This window comes from Sciurus vulgaris (assembly GCF_902686455.1).
Source record: "Sciurus vulgaris genome assembly, chromosome: 15".
Taxonomy (NCBI): Eukaryota; Metazoa; Chordata; class Mammalia; order Rodentia; family Sciuridae; genus Sciurus; species Sciurus vulgaris.
The window spans coordinates 79,355,089-79,375,902 of NC_136476.1; the positions used below are offsets into that span (position 1 = coordinate 79,355,089).

General features: G+C 43.1%; 1 protein-coding gene across 5 annotated transcripts in view; it reads left to right on the forward strand.

The window, feature by feature from the left end:
* The window catches only part of RABGAP1 (RAB GTPase activating protein 1), a 150,235-nt gene that overhangs the window by 127,394 nt on the left and 2,027 nt on the right, over nt 1–20,814 (forward strand). For all 5 annotated transcript variants that reach the window (XM_079113766.1, XM_079113769.1, XM_079113768.1 and 2 more), the window contains 6 exons: nt 8,711–8,803; nt 9,234–9,344; nt 16,803–16,907; nt 17,739–17,822; nt 18,351–18,422; nt 20,029–20,226. In XM_079113766.1, coding sequence (XP_078969892.1) covers nt 8,711–8,803; nt 9,234–9,344; nt 16,803–16,907; nt 17,739–17,822; nt 18,351–18,422; nt 20,029–20,226 — 663 coding nt within the window. The remainder of the gene's footprint in view (nt 1–8,710; nt 8,804–9,233; nt 9,345–16,802; nt 16,908–17,738; nt 17,823–18,350; nt 18,423–20,028; nt 20,227–20,814) is intronic.

Here is a 20,814-nt window from a genome sequence, read left to right on the forward strand (position 1 = left end):
ATATCCTATTCCATTATTTTTAAATTGTTGCTTGGTTTACTTAGTTGTATTCCCTGATTAAGGTGGGAGTTAGGAGAATTTGCCTCAGGTGCCTAGGAAACAAATGAGTTTCTTTGGTCGTTGTTGTGTTTTAACGTTGTGATCTTATTGCTATAGTTTCTAGTATTTGTGTGGTTCCTACAAGCATCTAGTTCTTTCTCCCAGTATCCTATCAAGTAGGGCATACCAAGTGTGCAGACGAAGCTTATGGAAGTCAAGTAACTTTCTCAAAAGGAACTGGTGGGACAGTGACAGGAATCCTACTAGAACTTGCGATTCTACATTCCCAATGCTCCATTCTGCTACCTCTTACGCAAAAGTGTATTGAGAGTTAAATTTGGTGTGGCAGTATCTGCAGTGACCACCAGATGGGTGTGTTGCTCAGAAAGACTTCCATTTTCTGCCCACAAGTCTTTCCTTTCTCTGTAAATCTGGGTGCCTGACGTGGGCCTCTTTACTTCTTTTTCCAGACCTTTCACTTCTCCCCTTCTCCCTCTTTCTCCTTAAAAGTGTGAGCTTATTATGGAATCTATTATTTCTTGAGGAGTTAGAATCCCTGTTGTTAATATACAGTTTAACATACATCAAGACTCACTTTGCTGTCCACTGCGTTCTCTCCCTTTATGGGTCAGTGACCTGAGGTAGAAAAATTCAGCTGCTGATAGAATAGCCACTTCAGCTTCAAATAGATCGTTTCAGATCACAAACGGTCCTGGGAGTTCCAAAACATTTTCATACTCATAACTATGTCATGCATAGTGTGTTGCGGGGGGGTGGTTAAAAAAAATTAATTCCTATGTTTTAAATTTTTGATTCAAGAAATTTGAAAAGCGCTCTCTTTGTTCTGTGTAAGGATTTTTGACAAGTTTGATGTGTGATAGTCATTTGGAAGAAGCAAGAGCCATGCTGTACGCGATGGCTCAGTGAGTTCCTTAGATCAGACCTGAATAATGGGACCTGATTTGTTTGTGTTTCCTTGCTTAGAATTCTGCCTGAGGCAAAATGGAATTTCTAAACCATTGCTTCCTTGGAGTTTGATATTTCAAAGAAAAAGTGAATGTACTAGACTTCAGACTACTTGTAAGCAAAGAGTTTACAAAAACCAAATAGCATTATCTCTATCTAGGTTAATGAAGTTTTAACCATTTGTTGTTTGGAGAAGCAGAAAAACTTTAGGCATTCAGTAGTGTTTGCCCTTAGGGGATATTTTTATTGCTAAAAGCAATACTATTTGAACTTCATTGTCTTTCCAGATAATTTGTGATTAGTATACTTTAGTATTGTTAACCCCATGAGGTATTGACTTCATCAGTCTTGTTTCGTGATGTGGTCACACTTCAAGTGTGAAGTCACATGGTGAATTAATCCTTACAGTGACCATTGAGGTTCTTTTAGAGAGATGTATACTGATGCTTAAGAGAATTGAAGTAAATTTTCAAGGGGTATTAGTACGTGATGGAGTTGGGTTTGGATCCGAGGAGATTCAGACTCTAAAGTCAGTGCTTACAGACATTGTGTTTTGCTATAAATGAAGGATTGAATGAACGGGACAAAAGCTGCTTTTGTATTGGCCCCCTTTTGGTGAATGTTGATCATGTAATCTAGGCAGTTCAGCCTGTGTCAGAGTTGAAACCTACTCTATACACTGTAGCTAAATTCAGATGTCCTTTTAACTAGACCAGACTGCAGTGTTGTTTCTTTGTTCCTGCCTTTTAGCAATGAATTTCATGGGAAAACTCGAGCAGTGCCTTCTTCTCTGTAACAAAGCGTAAATATTGCCAGTTGTTGCACGGGCAGCCGTGACACTCCCTTCTTTCTTTAATAAGCTCATCTCCCTTGGTCCTTACCTATTGTGGCTTCCACTGTTAATTTTCTTCTTGTATTTTAGAAAAACATTCTGGTAATAGAAACAATTCCTTACTTGTTTTGTGATCTTTCAAGGAGTTTGAGTGTAAAGTATTTGAACAGATTTTAAAATGCAGAAATTAAATGAAATGTTTGTTCATTTCAAGCAGTTAAGAGCGCAGGCCATGGAGTTCCAAAGAGTTGGCTCCTATCCTGACTGCGCCTCTGCCGCATGACCCATGACCCTGGATGGTTGCACAGCAGGGTTGTTGTAGTGAGAGAGACATAAGATGATGTCTTTAAAATCACTGCTGCACACATCCTTCAAACACCACTGGTCTTTTGGCCTATCCTGTTTTGACATCCTCTGACCGGGCATTCAGAGTACAGTCCTTAAAGTCAGTACACGTCAACAAGCATTTATAAATGTTCTTACATAGTACTCAGCGTGCTAACAGAGATACCTGTGGAATGAGAGTCACCCTAGATTTGTATTCTTGTGCTAGTGTTGCCACAACACTGGGTCCTTGACTTTGAACAAGTTATCTATCTAGGTCTCTATTCCTTATCAGTAAAGTTGATACACCTTTTATTGGTGACAAGTTCTGCTTCCTCAGATGTTGAAGTATAACACCAGAGAACCACGCCAGGGCAAGCATATGAACAGGTTTTATTTAAAGGTAGTAACACAGACTTCTCCTGGGAGGGAGAAGGGGGCCATGGCTGGCGTTCTGCTATCCCAAGAAGTGAGTGCACCCTGCATCTTTTATAGATCAGGGTTTTTCTCTCCCCCATATCTCTTTCCTTCCTGTCTACGTGGCTAGGCCCATGTGACTAGGCCCAGGAGATGCTGGTGAGATGACAGAAAGATGAGAAGCAGAAGGGCAGCAGGGAGGGCCAAATGAAGTGATTCAAGCTGGCAGGGGCACAGAGGCATTAAATAGCAACTCCCTGTCTGCAGCCTTTTGGGTGGGGTAGTCAGGCAGGTAACCTTGGTGATCCAAGGGCTCTGGAGACACTGACATTCCAGTCTCCCAGGGGTGGTCTCCAACTTCTTCCATTCGACCTGATTACCTATAATTTTGGTTTCGAAGCGAGGTGATAATCCCTGCTCTACTCACATCAGAAAGTTGTTTAGAGGATTAAATAAAATAAATAAAATAGACCCTGTGGAGGCTTCTTACTATCTTGAAAAATCCTATGTAAATCACAGATTCTTTTAATTAGCAACTGAAAAGCACAATTCCTTACCCTAGGCGTTCTTAAGCAAGAAGATAGATGTGTGTCAGATTTCTTTATTTAGCTTCCTGTTAATTCTACTACCCAAAGCATTCAGGATTTTGGAGTCTGGATCCCTTTTCTTACTTAACCCTACCATTCAGCTACACAACATGCAAAGCAACCAACATTCAACCTCCTGCCTTCCCTGAACTCCCTGTGACTCCAACCCTGCAGCAGTTCTGACCTTTTCAACACATGCATAAGCCAGACCTGGAAATCGGCTCCTCTTCCAAAGGGCAACCTGTTTAATACTTTTCTTGTTACATGGATGTTGTTCCAATGACTCACTGTTTGCAGCACATGTTCAAAGAATTATTCCTTCTCTTGATTCAGGAAAAGATGCCAGATAGTAAGATCATCAACAAGTAATAACTATTGTTTATTGAAAAGACCTTGATGTGTGCTAGTTTGTCTTCTGAGCACTGTATATGCATATTTGTATCATTTGTCCTTCATAACAATAGTTCTCCTAAGGACCATTGATTTTTATGGAGTTGAGGCTTAGATTAGGCAGCTTGCTTTGGTTGCACAGTAAGTCACTGGCAGAGCCAGGACTTGAGCCTTGGTCTGTCACCTGCACTAAGTTCAACTCTTACGTGACTGTACCACCTCTCTCCCGGCTATATCAGTAGGCACTCTGATTCTTTCCATCCTTGATGGCATTGCCTGTTATAGAGACCAAACAGGGACCAGCTTCCCCAGCATATAATTTAAGAGCACATTGTCCATTTTCTATGACAGATTTATGACCAATGAGTGACCAAAAGAGGTGTTCTGGACTGAATTGGCACTTCTTCCAAAATAGCAAACTGGAATGTATAAATCTCTACCTCCTGATTCAAGGTTTCTTAACCTGGGACCCGGATTGGCCTCAGGGGGCCCATGAGCCCTCTGAAATGGTATATGGAGCACTTTGTTGTGGGGAAGAAGGGAAAGGTTGACTTCTGTACTCATAAAGGTAGAGAGCCATGTGCTGAGGAGACTTTCAAAGTGTTGCTGTCCCTGAGTGTTAGGAGCCACTATGCTAATTACAAACCCAGTCTTATCCCAGGAATTTGTTAAGGTTCTTTTCCCTATGAAGGTACATCTAAACCGAACAAGGATTGAATTTCAAGTTTAATTATATGTGAGAGCAAAAGTACCTCTGTGTGGGAACCTGTGGCTTCCAAAGCTCGGTCCTTGTCCCTAGTGCTGATTCAGTAATAAGGACTCGGTTTCAAGGAAAAGGAAAGACCTTTTATTGCTTTGCTAGCAAAGGAGAAACACAGGGGACTTCTGTCCCAGAGGCTGTGGTTCTCCCCTTCAGGAGGAACAGGGGGATTAAAGGAGCTCTTCAAAGGCTGCATTCCAGGTGTGCCCTTACTGTGTGTTAACATTCACTTGTTAATTTAGGAGATAGTCACTTCCTAGATCCCTGGGGGATATCGCCTTCCTGTGGAGCACAGGTAACTCAAGGTAATCTTGTTCCCTGCCCCCAGGTTAGGGAGGGGGAGAGGAAGAGGAAGGGGAAACGGGCTTATTTTTAAAAAATAAGCCTCAGAGCTATATTCAAATCTTGAAGTGGACCCCTGTTACAAAGTCAGCTAATAGTGGGTGTGACTCAGAGTTCTGGAGCTGAATCCACAGCTTTTCTTGCTTCCTGAACTCAGTTACAATGTGATTTTTTAAGTAAGAGACAAAATGAATCTTGGGCATTTTTTTCCTCATCCATCCATTTTTCTATTTACTGATGTATTTTTGTGGCTCTAGGGATGGAATCCAGGGCTCTGCACATGTTGGGCCAGTGCTCCACTACTCGGATACATCCCCAACCCTTTTTATTTGTTGTTTTGAGTCAGAGTCTGGCTAAATTTCTCAGGCTCGAACTTGCAAGTCTCCTAAGTAACTGGGTTTACAAACATGGCTATCACACCTGGCTGAATCTTGGAAGTTTAAGAGTAGAGAGTTTGTCTTTGTTCATTAAGTGTTTTCATGCTTACCTTATGATAGGCTTTAGAAATTTCGCAGTGAATGAAGTTCTTGCCCTCGTGAAGTTTGCATATGGGAAGCTAGGTATATTTCATATTGCTAACACTTAGCAGTGAACACTGCAGGTGGTTGTGCTCAACTAGTTAGTAATGTAAATGTCTGTACTGCACCCTTACAAGGTGGAAAAGAAGGCCTTCACGCTTTTACCTTTGATTTGTTTAACATCTGATTATTGAGTCTCAATTATATTCCAAGCATTGAGCTAGGTACCGGAGGTACAGGAGTTAGCAGAATAGATGTAGTGTATTTCCTGGTGGGAAGTAAGCTACTAAGTAATTGTGTACTTTTGATAGGTGCCATGAGGAATTCACTTGATGCTATAAGAAGATGTAACTAAAAGACCTGGCCTGGAGTGTGAGGGAAGGGTTCCAGAAGTGGTATTGGATTCTGATTTGGAAGGTGAATAGGGGTGAGCCAGTATGTCCCAGCAGAGGAAACAGACTTGCATTGTACATCCACTTAGGTTGCCATTTCCACTCAGGAGAATGGTCAGTGCAGGGAACAGAGGGTCCTTTCTCATTAATTTAGCAAGCATTTCTGGGCACTTCCTCTGTATATGGTAAAGGACAAGTGAGACAGTTCTGGTCTGGAGAGGACATTGGTAATGTAACAAGTAGGCTGAGAGGTGTTCCTGGTTCCCCATTCCCAAGACAGACATCCTTTTTGACAGGGTCTGCCCCTCAGAAACAGCCTGAACTAGTTGGTTCTAGTGTGCAGCTACCCATGCTCCAAAAGTCAGCATCAGCTGAGTCTGTGAGAGGTCATGGTATGTGTTGTTTGTGGGAGTGAGGCATTTGAAGGAGAAAGAAGGAAACTGAGAACAAGTAAGGCTGAGGATGGGAGATACTGAAATGGTGAAGAGGTCAGAATTCTGGACCAGCAAGTGGCGGGGAAGATGGCAGAACTATGTGTTCATCCATTCCTGAGGTGACCCCTGTGGGCCGGTTGAGAAGAAAGGAGAGGTTGACCATTATCTAGAGAAAAGGGCAGGGCTTTGTCTTAGAGAGCTAGGAACAATTGTGAGAATTTATTTTTAAATAGCATTTTTTATTATTTCTTAATTATAAAAAAATTATGTTCAATGCAGAAAACATGGGAAAAGCAAAAAGAAATGCCCACATCCTATCACAAAAATCTAGGAGCCAGTCAGACGGTATGTGTGCAGGGTCCAGCATTTCCGAGGTACTCCTCACACGTCAACTGTAGAGGAAGAGTCAAATCTTTTTCTGTGAGAGTAAGGCAGTTTTAATCAGGAATAATGAAATGTGAAAGATTATTTTGCAATTAGTCTTTTAAAATGTATGTTTATGGGGGAAATGTTAATTCTTTACCCCAACATGAGACTGCAAAGTTGAATTCTTGTTAAGATTTGGGAAATGTTTAGGATTTGGGGTCAGTTCTTTTTTTAGAAAGTGCTGGAGAAGGCATCACCCACTGCCCTCCCTCCATTTATCAGAACTACAGAGAGCACTGAGAGGAAAGTGTTTGCTACCCACAAGCCTCATTTATTTTTTGTTCCCATACTATTGATTTGTTTAGATGGTTTATAAATTTTCTGATCACACAGATGTATTATTTAGGTGCTTTTATTGTGAATCACTTAGGTACACAAAAAGCTTTTTTTTTTTTTTTTGGTAGTCCAGGGCCTTGTGCATGTGAGGCAAGCACTCTACCAGCTTAGGTACACAATTAAAGTTCACCCCAACATTGACCTTAAACTACAAAGACCTGAGTTTAAAGACGTCACTACCCGGCTTGTGACCTTACCCTAAGTGTTTAATGGGCATCTTTCTCTAGACTGCAGCCTGCGCCCAGGGCTGTCTTACTGGCTGCTGTACTTCAGCAGCCACACTCCAGGAGGAGAGCTCCAGCTGAGGGAGACCTGTGAGCCCCCAAACTAAGGAGGTACCCACAGAGGCAGTGGGAGTGAAAACACCAGGCAGCTTGAAGAAGACAGAGGGCGTTGGAGTGGCCACACCAGCATGCTGCAAACCTGGGTCCATCTCATCCCCTTTGTAGTCTATTTCTTCATCTGTAGAAAAAAGAAGTTGAGCTGAACTAGCTCCTGGCTACCTGGACCTGGGAGCCAACAGTAGATGAACCGATCAGTGCTGATGACTGAAGCTTTGAGAATGGAAGAATATTGGCTTTATAGTCATTCTTTAAACTGTTCATTCCTGTTTTATCACTTTATTTGTTACATCTCTCAATTTTTTTTTTTTTTTTTTTTTTTTTTTTTTTTTGGTGCCGGGGATCGAACTCAGGGACACTTGACCACTGAGCCACATCCCCTGCCGTATTTTGTATTTTATTTAGAGACAGGGTCTCACTGAGTTGCTTAGCGCCTTACTATTGATGAGGCTGGCTTTGAACTTGCGATCCTCCTGTCTCAGCCTCCAGAGCCGCTGGGATTACAGACATGTCCCATTGTGCCTGGCTACATCTCAATTTTAAAAAATATAATTAAAAAAACACCATATGAAGTGAGTTAACAGTTTAAAAGAGGGAATCAAACAAAAGAGAATTGCACATCATGACAGGTTGACATGGATAATTCAGAGAGAAAAAGAGAAAACAAAATGTATCTTGAAGTTACATCCTCTGTCATGCTGTGGACTAGAGAAAGAGAAGGGGCCAGCCAGTAAAGTGGGGGAATCTGATAGGAAGTAGGAGAGCCAAGAAAATAGAAAAAGGGAGAAGAGTTTCCTGGAAGGAAAAGGAGCGTTTGTCATACTGAAGCATGAAAATCCAGGAGCTGCAAAGTCAAGCAGGAGAGCGATAGGACCTCATAGATGGAGTGAGAAAGAAGCGCCTTTCTCCTGAGCGCTGGGCAGGTTGAGAGGGAGTAGGTAAGGAGGGCCATGATGCCGTAGAGTGGAAGATGCAGGCCTGTGGTTAGTAAGAAAGGCTTGAGAGAAAGAGGACAATAGTTGGATGGGGAAAAGGGCTTCTCAGAGGAGTGAACCACAGGTCAGTGTGTTGAAAGGTGGAGGGAATTGCGCCTGTTCGAATGCAGCACAGAAGGAGAGAGAAACGGGAATGAGACCGAAAGGGCTGCAGCTTGAACTTCAAATGGGCTTCAGCATCATGACATCCAGTTCCAGATCTGCCAGTCCCTTGCTGAGTGACCTGGGTTAAGTTATATCACTTCCAGATGGCTCCATTACTTGCCTCTAGGATAATTCTGTAACCCCTGTGAAGAGATTCTGAGGCCAAAGATGTAAGTAAAATCGTGATTTATTATTATTTCTAGGGGCAACTAGACCCCAGAACTCAGAAGGGGCCATCTGTATGGTGTTTATTTGAATACTTGTCAGTGAAGACCTTAGGAACCAAATATCCCCAACAGGGTTCTGGGCTTCTACCCTGCTGTGATGATATCCATCCCCAAATGGGAAACACCACTTCCACAGTGTCTAGAGACACCCAGGTCAGCAAAGAGTTGGTCTCCATCACAGGTGCTGAAGCATCACCATGTCCTGATTCTTCTTAATTTGTGCTGTGGTTTATTCTATAGATTGGTCAGAAGAAGCTGAAAAAATATGAAAAAGAATATCACAACATGAGAGAACAGCAGGCCCAGCGGGAAGACCCCATTGAACGATTTGAGGTTCGTTTGCTTAGCCAGATGACATAAGGAACTTCTGACTGTCCATGTCAGATATTTGGACCTATCACTAGCATTATCAAGTCCTTTTTAAAATTCAGTCCCACTGTTTTTGGACTCAAGTTGCAGTTTGAGTTTGCAAATAAGAAAGCAAGATCTATTTTGCTCTAAACCAACTGCCTAGTTTGTTACAGTTCAGTGGCCTTTCATCGCAGTTAATAAGAAGTAGCTGCTTGACAAGGTCATTGGAATCAGTTAAGTATTAATTTGTGGAGATAGAAAATAGGAGATTGTTTATTTGGAAACATTAGGACCATCCACATCTCTTTATTATTTCCATAGGACTCAAATTCATTTTGAGGTTTAGCTCTGAGAAATTGTGGTTTCCATTTGGTTTCGTTCTGTCTGTAACCGGTTTCTCTCTGCCCTTCAGCGAGAGAATAGGCGTCTACAAGAAGCTAACATGAGATTGGAACAGGAAAACGATGACTTGGCCCATGAGCTGGTGACTAGCAAGATTGCGCTGCGGAAGGACCTGGATAACGTAAGTGTGGTGGGTCTGAAGGGAAAGAGCCCACACAGACGCTTCTCTTCAGCAACTGAAGTCCTTGCAGTTCAGTGTTCACTCTCCAGTTACCTTCAGAGCTTCTGATAACCTCACCCCTTCCGCAGGGTATCCTGGTTGTCCCCTAAGTCACCACACTCCTCTCATCCTGCACACAGCTGCTGGTCTTCTTTCCCAAGCGTGGTGGGACAAAGAGACCTTTTGACTTGATTCTGAGGCTGTCCACGTTGGCAGCATTCGATCATTATCATTTCCTTAACTTCCCCCAAGAGAAGAAATGATTCTGTCCTGTGTGTTTTGTACCTGTTGAATGACCATTGCAGACTGGAACACCGTTCAGTGCCTGAGCAGTGTGTGGTCAGTAGCTTCTGTTAGTAGATGTTCTCCTCTTCCTTGTTCTCCTCACCTGAAAAGTTTTGACGTGATGGTTTTCCTGGAAGGGTGCTTTTCTGTTTTCTATATTGTAAGCTTCCCCTAGATGAAGCAGTTTCTCTCTTATTCATGGCTTAGTTCAGGGCTAGTGAACTTTTTTCTAGAAAAGAGATAGATTGTAAATATTAAGGTTTTTTGGGCCATATGGTCTCTGTTGCTACTACTTACAGTTATGACGTTGGTGTAAAAGTAGCCATACACAAGATGGAAATGAATCAACATGGCTGTTTTCCAGTAAAAGTTTATTTACAAAAATAGGTGATGGGCTGGATTTGACCATGGGCTGTAGTTTGTCAGCCTCTACCTTTGATTTCCGTACCAGGCTCCTGGAATTACTTTTCTGCCAGTTGGTTTCTTAAGATTCTAGAGATAGATAGGTTCAGGCTGCTGAAAGTTCACCAGGGTCTCACTTTATAGATATTGACTCCGTAGAGTCTGTGAATTTTAGGAGGTCCTTGACATCCACCAAAAGTATATGAAAATGTTGTGTATAACACTGACGCCCACTAGTAATAACACTTGAAACCTGCCCCTGAACAGGCAAAACCTTTTCAAGGAGTCTTATTCTGACACAGCAGTCAAAGAACTAAGTCATTTTCCTGACAGAAGTGAGAAATAATAATAATAAATGTTCCCTTTTACTGACGATCTGTGGTGCCAGGTGCCATTTTTAAGTACTTCACTAAACTCCCATACCTCTTCTCCTTGTCTCAGCTTTGTAAGGACAGTAACATGGGCTCCATGGATGGATGGGAATTTTTTGTTAAGTCATGAAGCTTGAGAGGTGTAGCATCCAGAAAGAAGCAGAGCTGAGTCCAACTCAGGCCCATCTAATTGAAATGCCCAGCCTCTTCCAGTGATGCCACCTGTCTCCATAATAAATAGGGGACAAGGAACAATGACTGGTGATTCTGACACACAGTAACTGACTTTTCTTGAGCACTGACAAGTGCTAGGCCCTTTATATATGCCCTCTTGCTGAACCCTCAGGTAGCTCAGATTGTAGGAGGGGTGTTGTGATGCCCATTTTACTGATAAGGAAACTGAGGCAAAAATAAATATCTTACGCAGGTCACCCACCTAGTCAGAGGCAGAGCCCTCAGATTGAAACCCAGATGTCCTGACCCCAGAGCTCAGAGTCCTCAGTAGGCTAAGCAGGCTTCTGCAGCATCTATAGGGTGAGGAGACGTTCCTTTCCAAGTTAGTCATCTCTCTGGACTGTTTGGAACCATCACCAAAAATCAGCTTAGTTCTTCCTGTCACCACAATGAGAATTATGGGTCTTCTCACATTTCTTTTGACTTCAGGGACTCAGGTTTTCAAAAGAACTTCATTCCTTTCAACTCTACCTTTCCTGCATCCCCCCCCCCAAAAAAAAAAAAAAAAAAAGCTACAGTGCAAGGCTTATACAGTTTCCAGAACCCTGTGTATTTCCAGTTGATTTTATATCACTTTTGTTATTCATCAACTGTCACTTTCGCTGTTCTTCACACAGCAGCTGTGGAGAAATTTTATGGCAGCCTCTTAATCCCTGGGTGACTCCAGCCAGGCTTTCTCCTCTGTGCAGTGGGAGTAATGCAGTGGGGTCAGCTAGAACTGACCCTGGTGCTGAAGGAATGAGAGGGAATCTTCGGAAGGTCCCAGGCAAAGAAAGGGTTGCCAGGACTGTGTCCCAGTCCCCTGTGGCGTGATTCTTCCTCTGCCTTAAGACAGAATGACATGAGAGCAAAACCCAACTCAGGAGCCCACCTGCTGGAATCCACTGCTTTCTAATTCTGTGACCATGAACAGGTTGCTCAATTTTCTTCTTTAAATTACCTTGACCCCTTTATCAGAAATCAGTTGATGCTGTAAGTACAGATATACTTCTTTTAAATTTTTTTGTAGTTGTAGATGAGCACAATACCTTTATTTGTTTATTTTTATGTGGTGCCAAGGATTGAACCCAGTGCCTCAGATGTGCTAGGCAAGCATTCTGCCGCTGAGCTATAACCCCAGCCGGCAGATCTACTTAATTCTCTTTTCTGCTCCATTGATCTGTGTGGCTGTCCTTATGCCAAAACCACACTGTCTGTTACTATAGCTTTATAATAAATGTTAAAATTGGGTCATGTGAGTCCTCTGACCTTGATGTTTTTGAAAATCACTTGGCATTTCTATATTAAGATTAGAATTAGCTTGTTTGTTTCTAGAAATGAAAGCCTTCTGAGATTTTTAGTAGGATTTCATTGAATCTATGAATGAATTTTGGGAGAATTGACATTTAAACAATGATTGAGCCATCCAGTTCATGAGCATGTTATAATTTTCATTTAATAAGGTGTTTTTCAGTTTCTCGTAGCAATTCTTTTTAGTTGTCAGTTTTGTAAGACTTACACCTGTTTTAATCTCTTAGAAGTGGTGGTGGTTTCTTAATTACATTGTCCAATTGCTGCCAGTCTCTAGAAGTATAACTAATTTTTGACCTTGCTGAAATCACTTCTTAGTCTAGTAGTGCTTCTCCCCTGTCCCCCTTAGGATTTTCCCTACACACAATCATATCATCCCCAAATAAGGAGAGAATTTCACTTCTTTACCAGCTGTTCTTGCCTCGCTGCCCTGACTAAGAGCTTCAGAACAGCGTTGCATGGAGAAAGTGGATGTCATTGTCTTCTTCCAGTTATTGGCTGTGGGTTTTGCCCAGAGCAGACTGAGGAAGTTCTCCTCTGTTCCTCTTTGCTGAGAGGTCTTGTCACAATGGGTGTTGAATTTTGTCAGATGCTTTACCTACATCTGTTGAGGTAATTGTTTTTCTTCCTTAATTTTATTAATATGGTAAAGTGTAAACCACCCATACATTGGAATTTCTGTTTTTTTATTGAACATCTTAATTTTTATTAGTTTATGTTCATGAAGTGTGTTTGGATTTTTTTGTAATGTTTTTTGTCTATCAGGGCATTTCATATCTCATAGAATAAACTGGGGATTGCTCCTTCCTGTTTTCTTAAGGACTCTACAAAGTTCTTTGATTATGTCTTTAGTTCCCTAAATTCCAGGCATGTTGGCCTGGAATTTTCTTTATAGGAACCTATTTAATTGTGAATTTAATTTCTTTTTAGATAATAGAGCTACCCAAATTTTCTAATTCTTCAGTGCTCATTTTTATAGTTTGTCTTTCAAGCAGTTTATCCATTTCATCTAAGTTGTCAAGTATAGTGATATAAACTTTTTATTTCCTTCTTTGTTTATAGAGTCTGTATCTATGCCCCTCTTTTTTTTATTATTAAAATCTTTTATTTTTACAGTCTGCATTTGTTTTGTTTTGTTTTGTTTTTTGTTTGTTTGCTTGTTTTTTGCAGTACTGGGGATTGAACCCAGGGCCTTGTGCTTGCAAGGCAAGTACTCTACCAACTGAGCTATAATCCCCAGCCCCTACAGACTGTATTTTGATTCATTGTACACAAATGGGGTACAACTTTTCATATCTGTGGTTGTGGACGATGTAGATTCACAGCATTCATGTAATCATAGATATACATAGGGTAATACTGTCTGTTTCATTCTACTATCTTTCCGTCCCCAGCGCCCTCCCACCCCATTTTCCTTATGCCCCTCTTTTATTCCTCACATTGGGTAACTTGTGTCTTTTCCTTTTTTTCCTGAATCGAGCTGGAAGGTTTATCAGTTGGATTGATGTTTTCAAAAGTCATCTTTTAGCTTTATTGGTTCTCTTTGTTTGTCATTGGTTTCTGCTTTTTATTTTTTTTCTTCTACTTTTGTTAGGTTAATTTGCACTTTTTCTGACTTCTTAAAGAAGAAGGTTGAAAATTTGATTTTGAATCTTTCGTTTCTAAAATAAGCACTCAAAAGTTAGTTATTTCCATGTGAGTACTATTGCCTCTACATTCACTGCATTATATGTTGCATTTTTATTTTTATTTAGTTCTTATGATTCTGTCTTTGACCAGCACAAGTGAATTAATGTGTGCTTAGTTTCCAGGGGTTAGGGAAGAAATTTTTCTGTTGTTGATTTCTAATTTAGTTCTCTGGTTGTCAGAAGACATGCTCAATCTGAGCACAGTCCCATGGCTCTCTACATTGTGCATGTGGAGAGTCTGGGTCCTGTTGCTGGGGGTCACCTGCTCTGTGTCAGTCAGGGCAGGATGGTCAATGATGACGTTTAAGGCTTCTGTGGACTCTGATTTTCTCCCCACTTGTCACTGACTGAGAGAGCAGTGTGGAAAGTCCTTTTCTCTATTTATGCATTTATCTATTTCTCCTTTCAATTATGTAGGGTTTTGTGTCACATAATTTGAGCTGCATACATTTTAGATTGTTAGGCCTTCTCTGTGAAGTGACTCTCATATCATTAGGCCCCCCTCTGCCTCTCGGTAATATTCAACTATTCTGAAACCTGCTATGTCTGGCATGGACGTACCACTCTAACTTCCATGGTATTGCAAGATACATTATCTTCCACCATTTAATTTTTAAATAACTGTATCTTTATATAAAATGAGTTTTTGCATTGTCCAGGTAGGAATTCGTTTTCTATTCATCCTGTTTGCTTTTTGTTCTCTTTTTGGTTTAACTCGGTGTTTGCATAATTTTGACTCTTCCACAGCTTTGTACACTGTCCACAGCTTTCTCTTCTCCAGAGCTCTGCTCCACAGCTCCCAGCTACCTCAGCCATCCCCTCCACAGTGCACTGACCTGAGGCCCTCACGCTCTGCTGGGAACCCAGGCAGGAGCCAGGGTGGGAGTAGCACACACGTTGGGGATTTTTTTCTTCCTGGAACCACAGTTCTGCATTTATCGTTCTCAGTGTCTGAAAGCAGTTGTATCATATATTTTGCCCAGTTTGCTGTTTGATTATGGGAGGATAAATCTGATCCCTGTTAATCCATCATGACTGGAAGTCTGGATCTGTCTTTATAACCCAGATGTTCTCCTCTCATTTGCTTATGAATACGGTGCCATCAGAAGACGCTGGTTGGGTCAGCAGCCTCTATGCACCTTCCAAATGACACGGTTCTGAGAGGCAGCTCTGGATTGCTGGGACAGATGCTGGGCCCAGTCGGGTGAAGTGAAGGCAAGAGCTGTGCCATGTGAGCCCTGAGAGCTTAGGGAAGCCGTTTCCCCACCTCCCTTCCTCAGGGTGGGCACTTCTGAGTTAGAAGGCCCCGTTCCCCTGGCTCTTCTGTCCCTCTCAGCGTTCAACGGCTCTGGCAGTGATGACACAGGAGGAGACCTCAGCGCATGGCAGGGTTAAGTGCCCACTGTGGTGCATGAGACGTCAACCGAGTCCACAGCAGAAATGACAGGTTCCTTTGATTAAAATGGAATAGAAATCTGTAATTAGTCTTCACTCTCCTTACTAGTTGCTTCCCCTGCTTTCTGAGTCTCCTCATTTCCCCTTTGATTGTGTATTGGGTTTGAGCTGGAGAAGGAGATGATGGCAAGTTGTTTCCAGAAAGGGCAGCTCCTAGCTCTTGGAAAATGTGCCTGTACAGTTTGCCAGTAGTAAGTGGTCTTTTGAATCTGCATGTTGTACTAATTCTCAGTTCCTCATCTAAGGTCCCAACTTTGTTCCTCTTAAAGATTTGCAGGAGGAGGTAGAATGGAGTGCAAAGCTCAGCCCAGCTATGCCACTTCATCATATCTTTCCAGAAACCTGTTCACTTTCAAGGAAGCCACCCTCCGCTGCCAAGGGAGGTGGCCTATGGAACCCAGCAAAGACCCTCTCTTCTAGACCATGACCTTGTTCTGACGTGGTATTGGGGTCATTCTTCAGTTTTCCTGGGAGGGACCAGTGTCAGGAGCTCAGATGTCAGACACAGGGATACAGTTTTTTCCTGGATGCCCATTAGATGTTTGCATGTATTAAGAAAAAGACTAGGCTGGAACACGGCCACTGAAAATAATACAAAGAAAATGCCAGGAAAGGTACAGCCTCCTTTATGGGGCGACCTTGACAACAGCAAAATGCAGAACTTACTGGATGAAGCAAAGGAAATATAGACCGTTTGGAAGAAGAAGATTCCAGAGTGTATTATTTTTAAAAATAATGCCAGGCACACCTGTAATCCCAGCAGCTCAAGAGGCTGAGGCAGGAGGATCGCAATTTCAAAGCCAGCCTCAGCAACAGCGAGGTGCTAAGCAACTCAGTGAGACCCTGTCTCTAAATTACAAAATAGGGCTGGGGACGTGACTCAGTGGTTGAGTGCCCCTGAGTCGATCCCTAGTATCATAATAATAATAATAACAACAACAACAACAGCCAGGCACAGTGGCACATCCCTATAATCCAGCAATTTTGGCAATCTGAGGCAGGAAGATTACAAGTTTGAGGCCAGCCTGGGCAACTCAGCAAGGCCCTGAGCTACTTAGACACTATCTCAAAATTTTTAAAAATAAGAAGGGCTGGAGACGGGTTTAGTGGTAAAGCATCCCTGGGTTCAATCCCCAGTACCCACACACAAAAAAATTTAAATATGCCAGCGTGGCTTAAGGGGCTAAGGTAGCAGGATCACAAGTTCAAAGCCAGCTTCAGCAACTTAGCAAGACCCTGCCTCAAAATAATAAATAAATAGTGCTGAGGATGGGGGAATGTGGCTCAGTGGTTAAGTGCCTGTTACCAAAAAAAAAAAAAAAGACAGTGATCATCTATTATGGAGAGTTCACTTACTTGTAGGCACTGTGCTGAATACTTTTAACACTTTGTCCCTCAGACAGAGAAACTGAAGCTTAGAATTCTCCATGGCGTGTCCAGGTGACACGTGGTCAGTGAACACTGGCAGTTGAGCCAGCCTATTTGCTACCAGAAGCTGCACCCCTGGCCCCTCAGCCCTCCGGCGGGAGGCTGGCCCACCGTTGTCCATGAGCCGAGGCTTCCTGTGACAGTGGGCATGTCGTTCTCCCTGTGTGGATGAGCCTCCCTATCTTAAAATGGGGCTGTGCTCAGTGATGTCAGCCCTTTTCAGTCCTTCGTTCTCATACTGTGATGGCACATCTTAAATACCACAGGCTGAGGAAAAGGCAGATGCACTGAATAAGGAACTGCTGATGACGAAACAGAAGTTAATTGATGCAGAGGAAGAGAAGAGACGGCTGGAAGAGGAGTCTGCTCAGGTGAGGGGAGCTTTGCCTCCCACACGCCTCCGTGCCTGCCCTGCTGGGGGTGGGAATTCGGGAGAATTCGGAGGCAGCCAGCCGGCTTTAGGTTGTCTCCCAAGGTCTTTTTTATTTAGTCTGTGAAACGTAATGGTTCTTAAAGTTTAGGAGGCGGCAGTGGGCCAAAGCCTGTCCTTTGTTGGGTTCAGAGAAATTCCTGTGCATCTGCATCGTAGTGTCACAGAAGAGGGTTAGCATTTTTGTAGGACTGCACGTGCCATAAAATGTCTGGCTTTCCTGCTGCTTGTCCTCTGAGGTCTTCCTCAGAGAACATGGAGCCAGCGCTCCGGTCACTAGGACACAGAACTGCAGTCACTGGATGAGCTGTGGGTGCCGCGTGCCCTGGAGCTAGCCCCTGCCCTCTGTCACCACAGTCCTCCAGGGTGGTACAGCCCGCCCCCGGCAGGTGGGACTGACTGGCAGCAAAGCACCCTCTCACTTGGCAGTGAGGCGCTGATTGCTGTAGCCCTCGCTTTAGCTTGCTTGTGTTTGGCTCGTGCTTCCTCCTCAGCTGCGGTCACAGCTTGGGGAGTGGCACCAACAGGAAGGACTTCAGCAAAAGCCCCAGTTCCAAGTGGGGTTTGACGTTCTTGGAGGTTTGTCCCCCTCTGGCATCAAGAACAATGGATTAGTGCTGCTCATGGATTAAGGAGGTGGAAGAAGGTGGGGGACTCAGAGCTCTTCCTCAGTTGGGTGGTGTACTTTTTGGAAGGCTCAGCACTAAGCAGTTAGTGACAGAGCTCCTTTACTTCTCTTAAAACATCCATTTTTGTTTTCTTATGTGTTCAGTTAAAGGAAATGTGCCGTCGGGAACTTGACAAGGCAGAATCTGAGATTAAAAAAAACAGTTCTATCATCGGTGACTACAAGCAGGTGGGTCCCTGTCCCTGGGCTGTGCACCCTCCCCTGGCTCTCCCTGTAATGTCAATTGTAAAATGAGAAAAACAATCCCTGTCTCAAAGTACCATCGTGAGGATTCAGAAAAATAGTCTTGTAGAATACATGGCATGCACGGTGCCCACCATATAGTAGGTACTTAATAGTAAAACCACTGTGTGTTTGGGGGCATTCAGACTGGGATTATTGACTTAGTTTTACTTGTGGTTGGAAACCAGTTCTCCCTGGTTGAGTATTGAACCATCACTGCACTAAGTTTGCTCCTTCAAAACCTTTGACTGTTGTACATCAGCAGGTTCCTGCAAGCCCTGGTGCTGCAGAGGTGGCACTGCTGAAGAAGCTTCTGCTGGTCTATCAGCTTCACACCCCTCCTGATATAGCAGGCTTGGTGCTGCACTACTACCATTTGGCATATTCCAGCTGCCCACTGTAGAGTATATCACAAGCCCAAATTACACAGATGACTACGTTGCTCAAGAGATTGTTTTCTCTTTGCTTCTTTAGATTTGTTCTCAGTTGAGTGAAAGACTGGAGAAGCAGCAGACCACTAATAAAGTAGAAATTGAGAAAATTCGGGTAAGACTTCTTTTACCAAAGAAATCGTACACCTCCTGGTTCATTTTATAGCTTTATTTAGCACAGCAGGTTCTAGGAGGGGTGTTGAGCTAACAAGTGTGAGAAGCTGAGGAGTACCTAATGAGCTCCCTGTCACAGCCTGGCTCAGTGTTTACACCCAGTATTCTGCCTGTTTTCTCTGGAAGGGATGGGATCTGGCTCTAGGTCTCAAAGTTCAAGTGCTCCAGGATTTCCAAATGTCATTGGGAAGGCAGTGGGCGGGGTGCGGAGGTCAGGACCATATGCTCTGACCCGCCTTCTCTACCGGTTCTGTGGAGATACTCCCCCACCAGATCTCATTCCTTCTGCTATAGTGGATCCAAATATCAGAAAGACTTTCATTTTTTAATGTTTTATTGCCACGATGGGGAGACCTTGTAACTTGGTACTTTCTTTAAGCAATATCTGTGTTAGAGTTCTGGTCAGATTTAACAAGATGAGGGATAAAGATGCTTTACTAACACGTACAACTCAGTGGACAGTAAAGTTTTTGTGCCCGTAGCCACGTTTGCGAAAAGCACCATGACACCTGCAGCAAGGTGGCACAAGCCTCCATCATAGTTATTGTTTAACCAAAAGCACCTATTTTTAAAATATCATTTATATTCTGACTCTAAAACTTTAATGATGCTCTTCCAGAAAATTAGGGAATAAGAGCAAATATGTCGAGAAACCCTTATATTCTGTTCCCCACCAAGTAGTCGTCTTGTGTGTGCATTGGAGATTGAACCTAGCACACACCCTGCCCCTGAGACAGTCCTTATTAGCACTTTGGTCAGTATTTTTTCAGTCTTTATTCTATTTCCTTTAATATGTAAAATTTCATCCCTTCTAAGATATGTGTTTATTTCTCATTACCATCCCTAAAATTGAGCTTTTTTTTTTTTTTTTTGCAGTGCTGGGGATTGAACCCAGGGCCTTGTGCTTGCAAGGCAAGCACTCTACCAACTGAGCTATATCCCTAGCCCTGAGCTTTTTATAATGGCTGGCTTTTTGTGGCTTAATTGGCAAAATATTTTCTTAGAGGAACATAAAATAATGTTTATTAGTCGGTGGCATGTTATTTTGATGACATGGAATATTATTTGTGACCATATTTTATATATATTTTTGTGTCCTATTTCTTTGAACCTACATGTAACCATATTCCCATACTAGAAAATATTCTTCAGAAACCTTTTAGAGGCTGTGTACTTCCAAACAAATATAGCACAGTATATTTCATTCTCCCAGTTGTTTGAATCATTAAAACCTCCTCCCCCTTTTCTCTATCCCTAATTCTGCAGTGAAAATCCTTGTAAATATTATCTAGTCTTTCTTGGTCGGGTCCCTGGAAATGTGACTGTTGGGTCAAGACAAGAGTATTTGTTTTCTTTCAGCGTACAGCATTGCGGGTAGCTTTCCCAGTGGGTTGTCTGCCAGTTTCCAAAAAAAGCCAGGTATCAGAAGCTGAGGTGCTTAACAGAGATGTCCTTCTGTGGATCTCCTGCCCCCAGGGGATATGCGTACAGCATCCTCAAGGCTGGTTTCTCTTCTTTGCCTCTTTACCTCTGACATTCACTTACAGCAAAAAGTGGATGACTGTGAGCGCTGCCGGGAACTTTTCAACAAAGAAGGACGTGTGAAGGGCATCAGCTCAACCAAGGAGGTGTTAGATGAGGACACAGATGAAGAGAAGGAGACACTCAAGAACCAGCTGAGAGAGATGGAGCTGGAACTGGCACAAACCAAGCTCCAGCTGGTGGAAGCTGAATGCAAGATCCAGGTAATGTCAGTGGCACTCAGACACACACCATGGGCCAGATTCCCTGATGGGGATTAAAAGCCACAGAAGTGACATTTATGGCTTAGGTTCTTTTTTATCCCTTTCACACTTTTGATCATAATCCTCCTGGAAGAATCCCAGTACTCGCTATTCCCATGCTGTCTGAGGAAGGAACCCAGTCAGGTCCAGAGCTGCAGCAGGTGTGCTCCCCCTGCACGTGTTCAGTCGACATCTGCCTGTTCTTGGTCTGGGATTGCAGAGCTAAGCCAAGGCTTGTGGAACTGCCCAGGACAATCAGAAAGGTATCAGCCGGCAGGATGGACAGGGCGTGCAGCTGCAGAAAAGGAACACTGAGCACCGAGGCAGGATATTGGGAGTGGCTTTTTCCACAGCCAGAGGGAGGAAAGGCCTGCCCAGTGAGGAGACAGTCCTAGGGAATGGAGGCGGGTGCTATGACTGAGAGAGAAGATGTGGGCCCAGGGTATGAAGCATCTCAAATGAACTTTAGAAGTTTTAGTTGGAAATTAGTGATGCAATCAGAGCTAGAGCATTAGCTATCTGCTTGGTGAACAGGATGGGGAGACATTA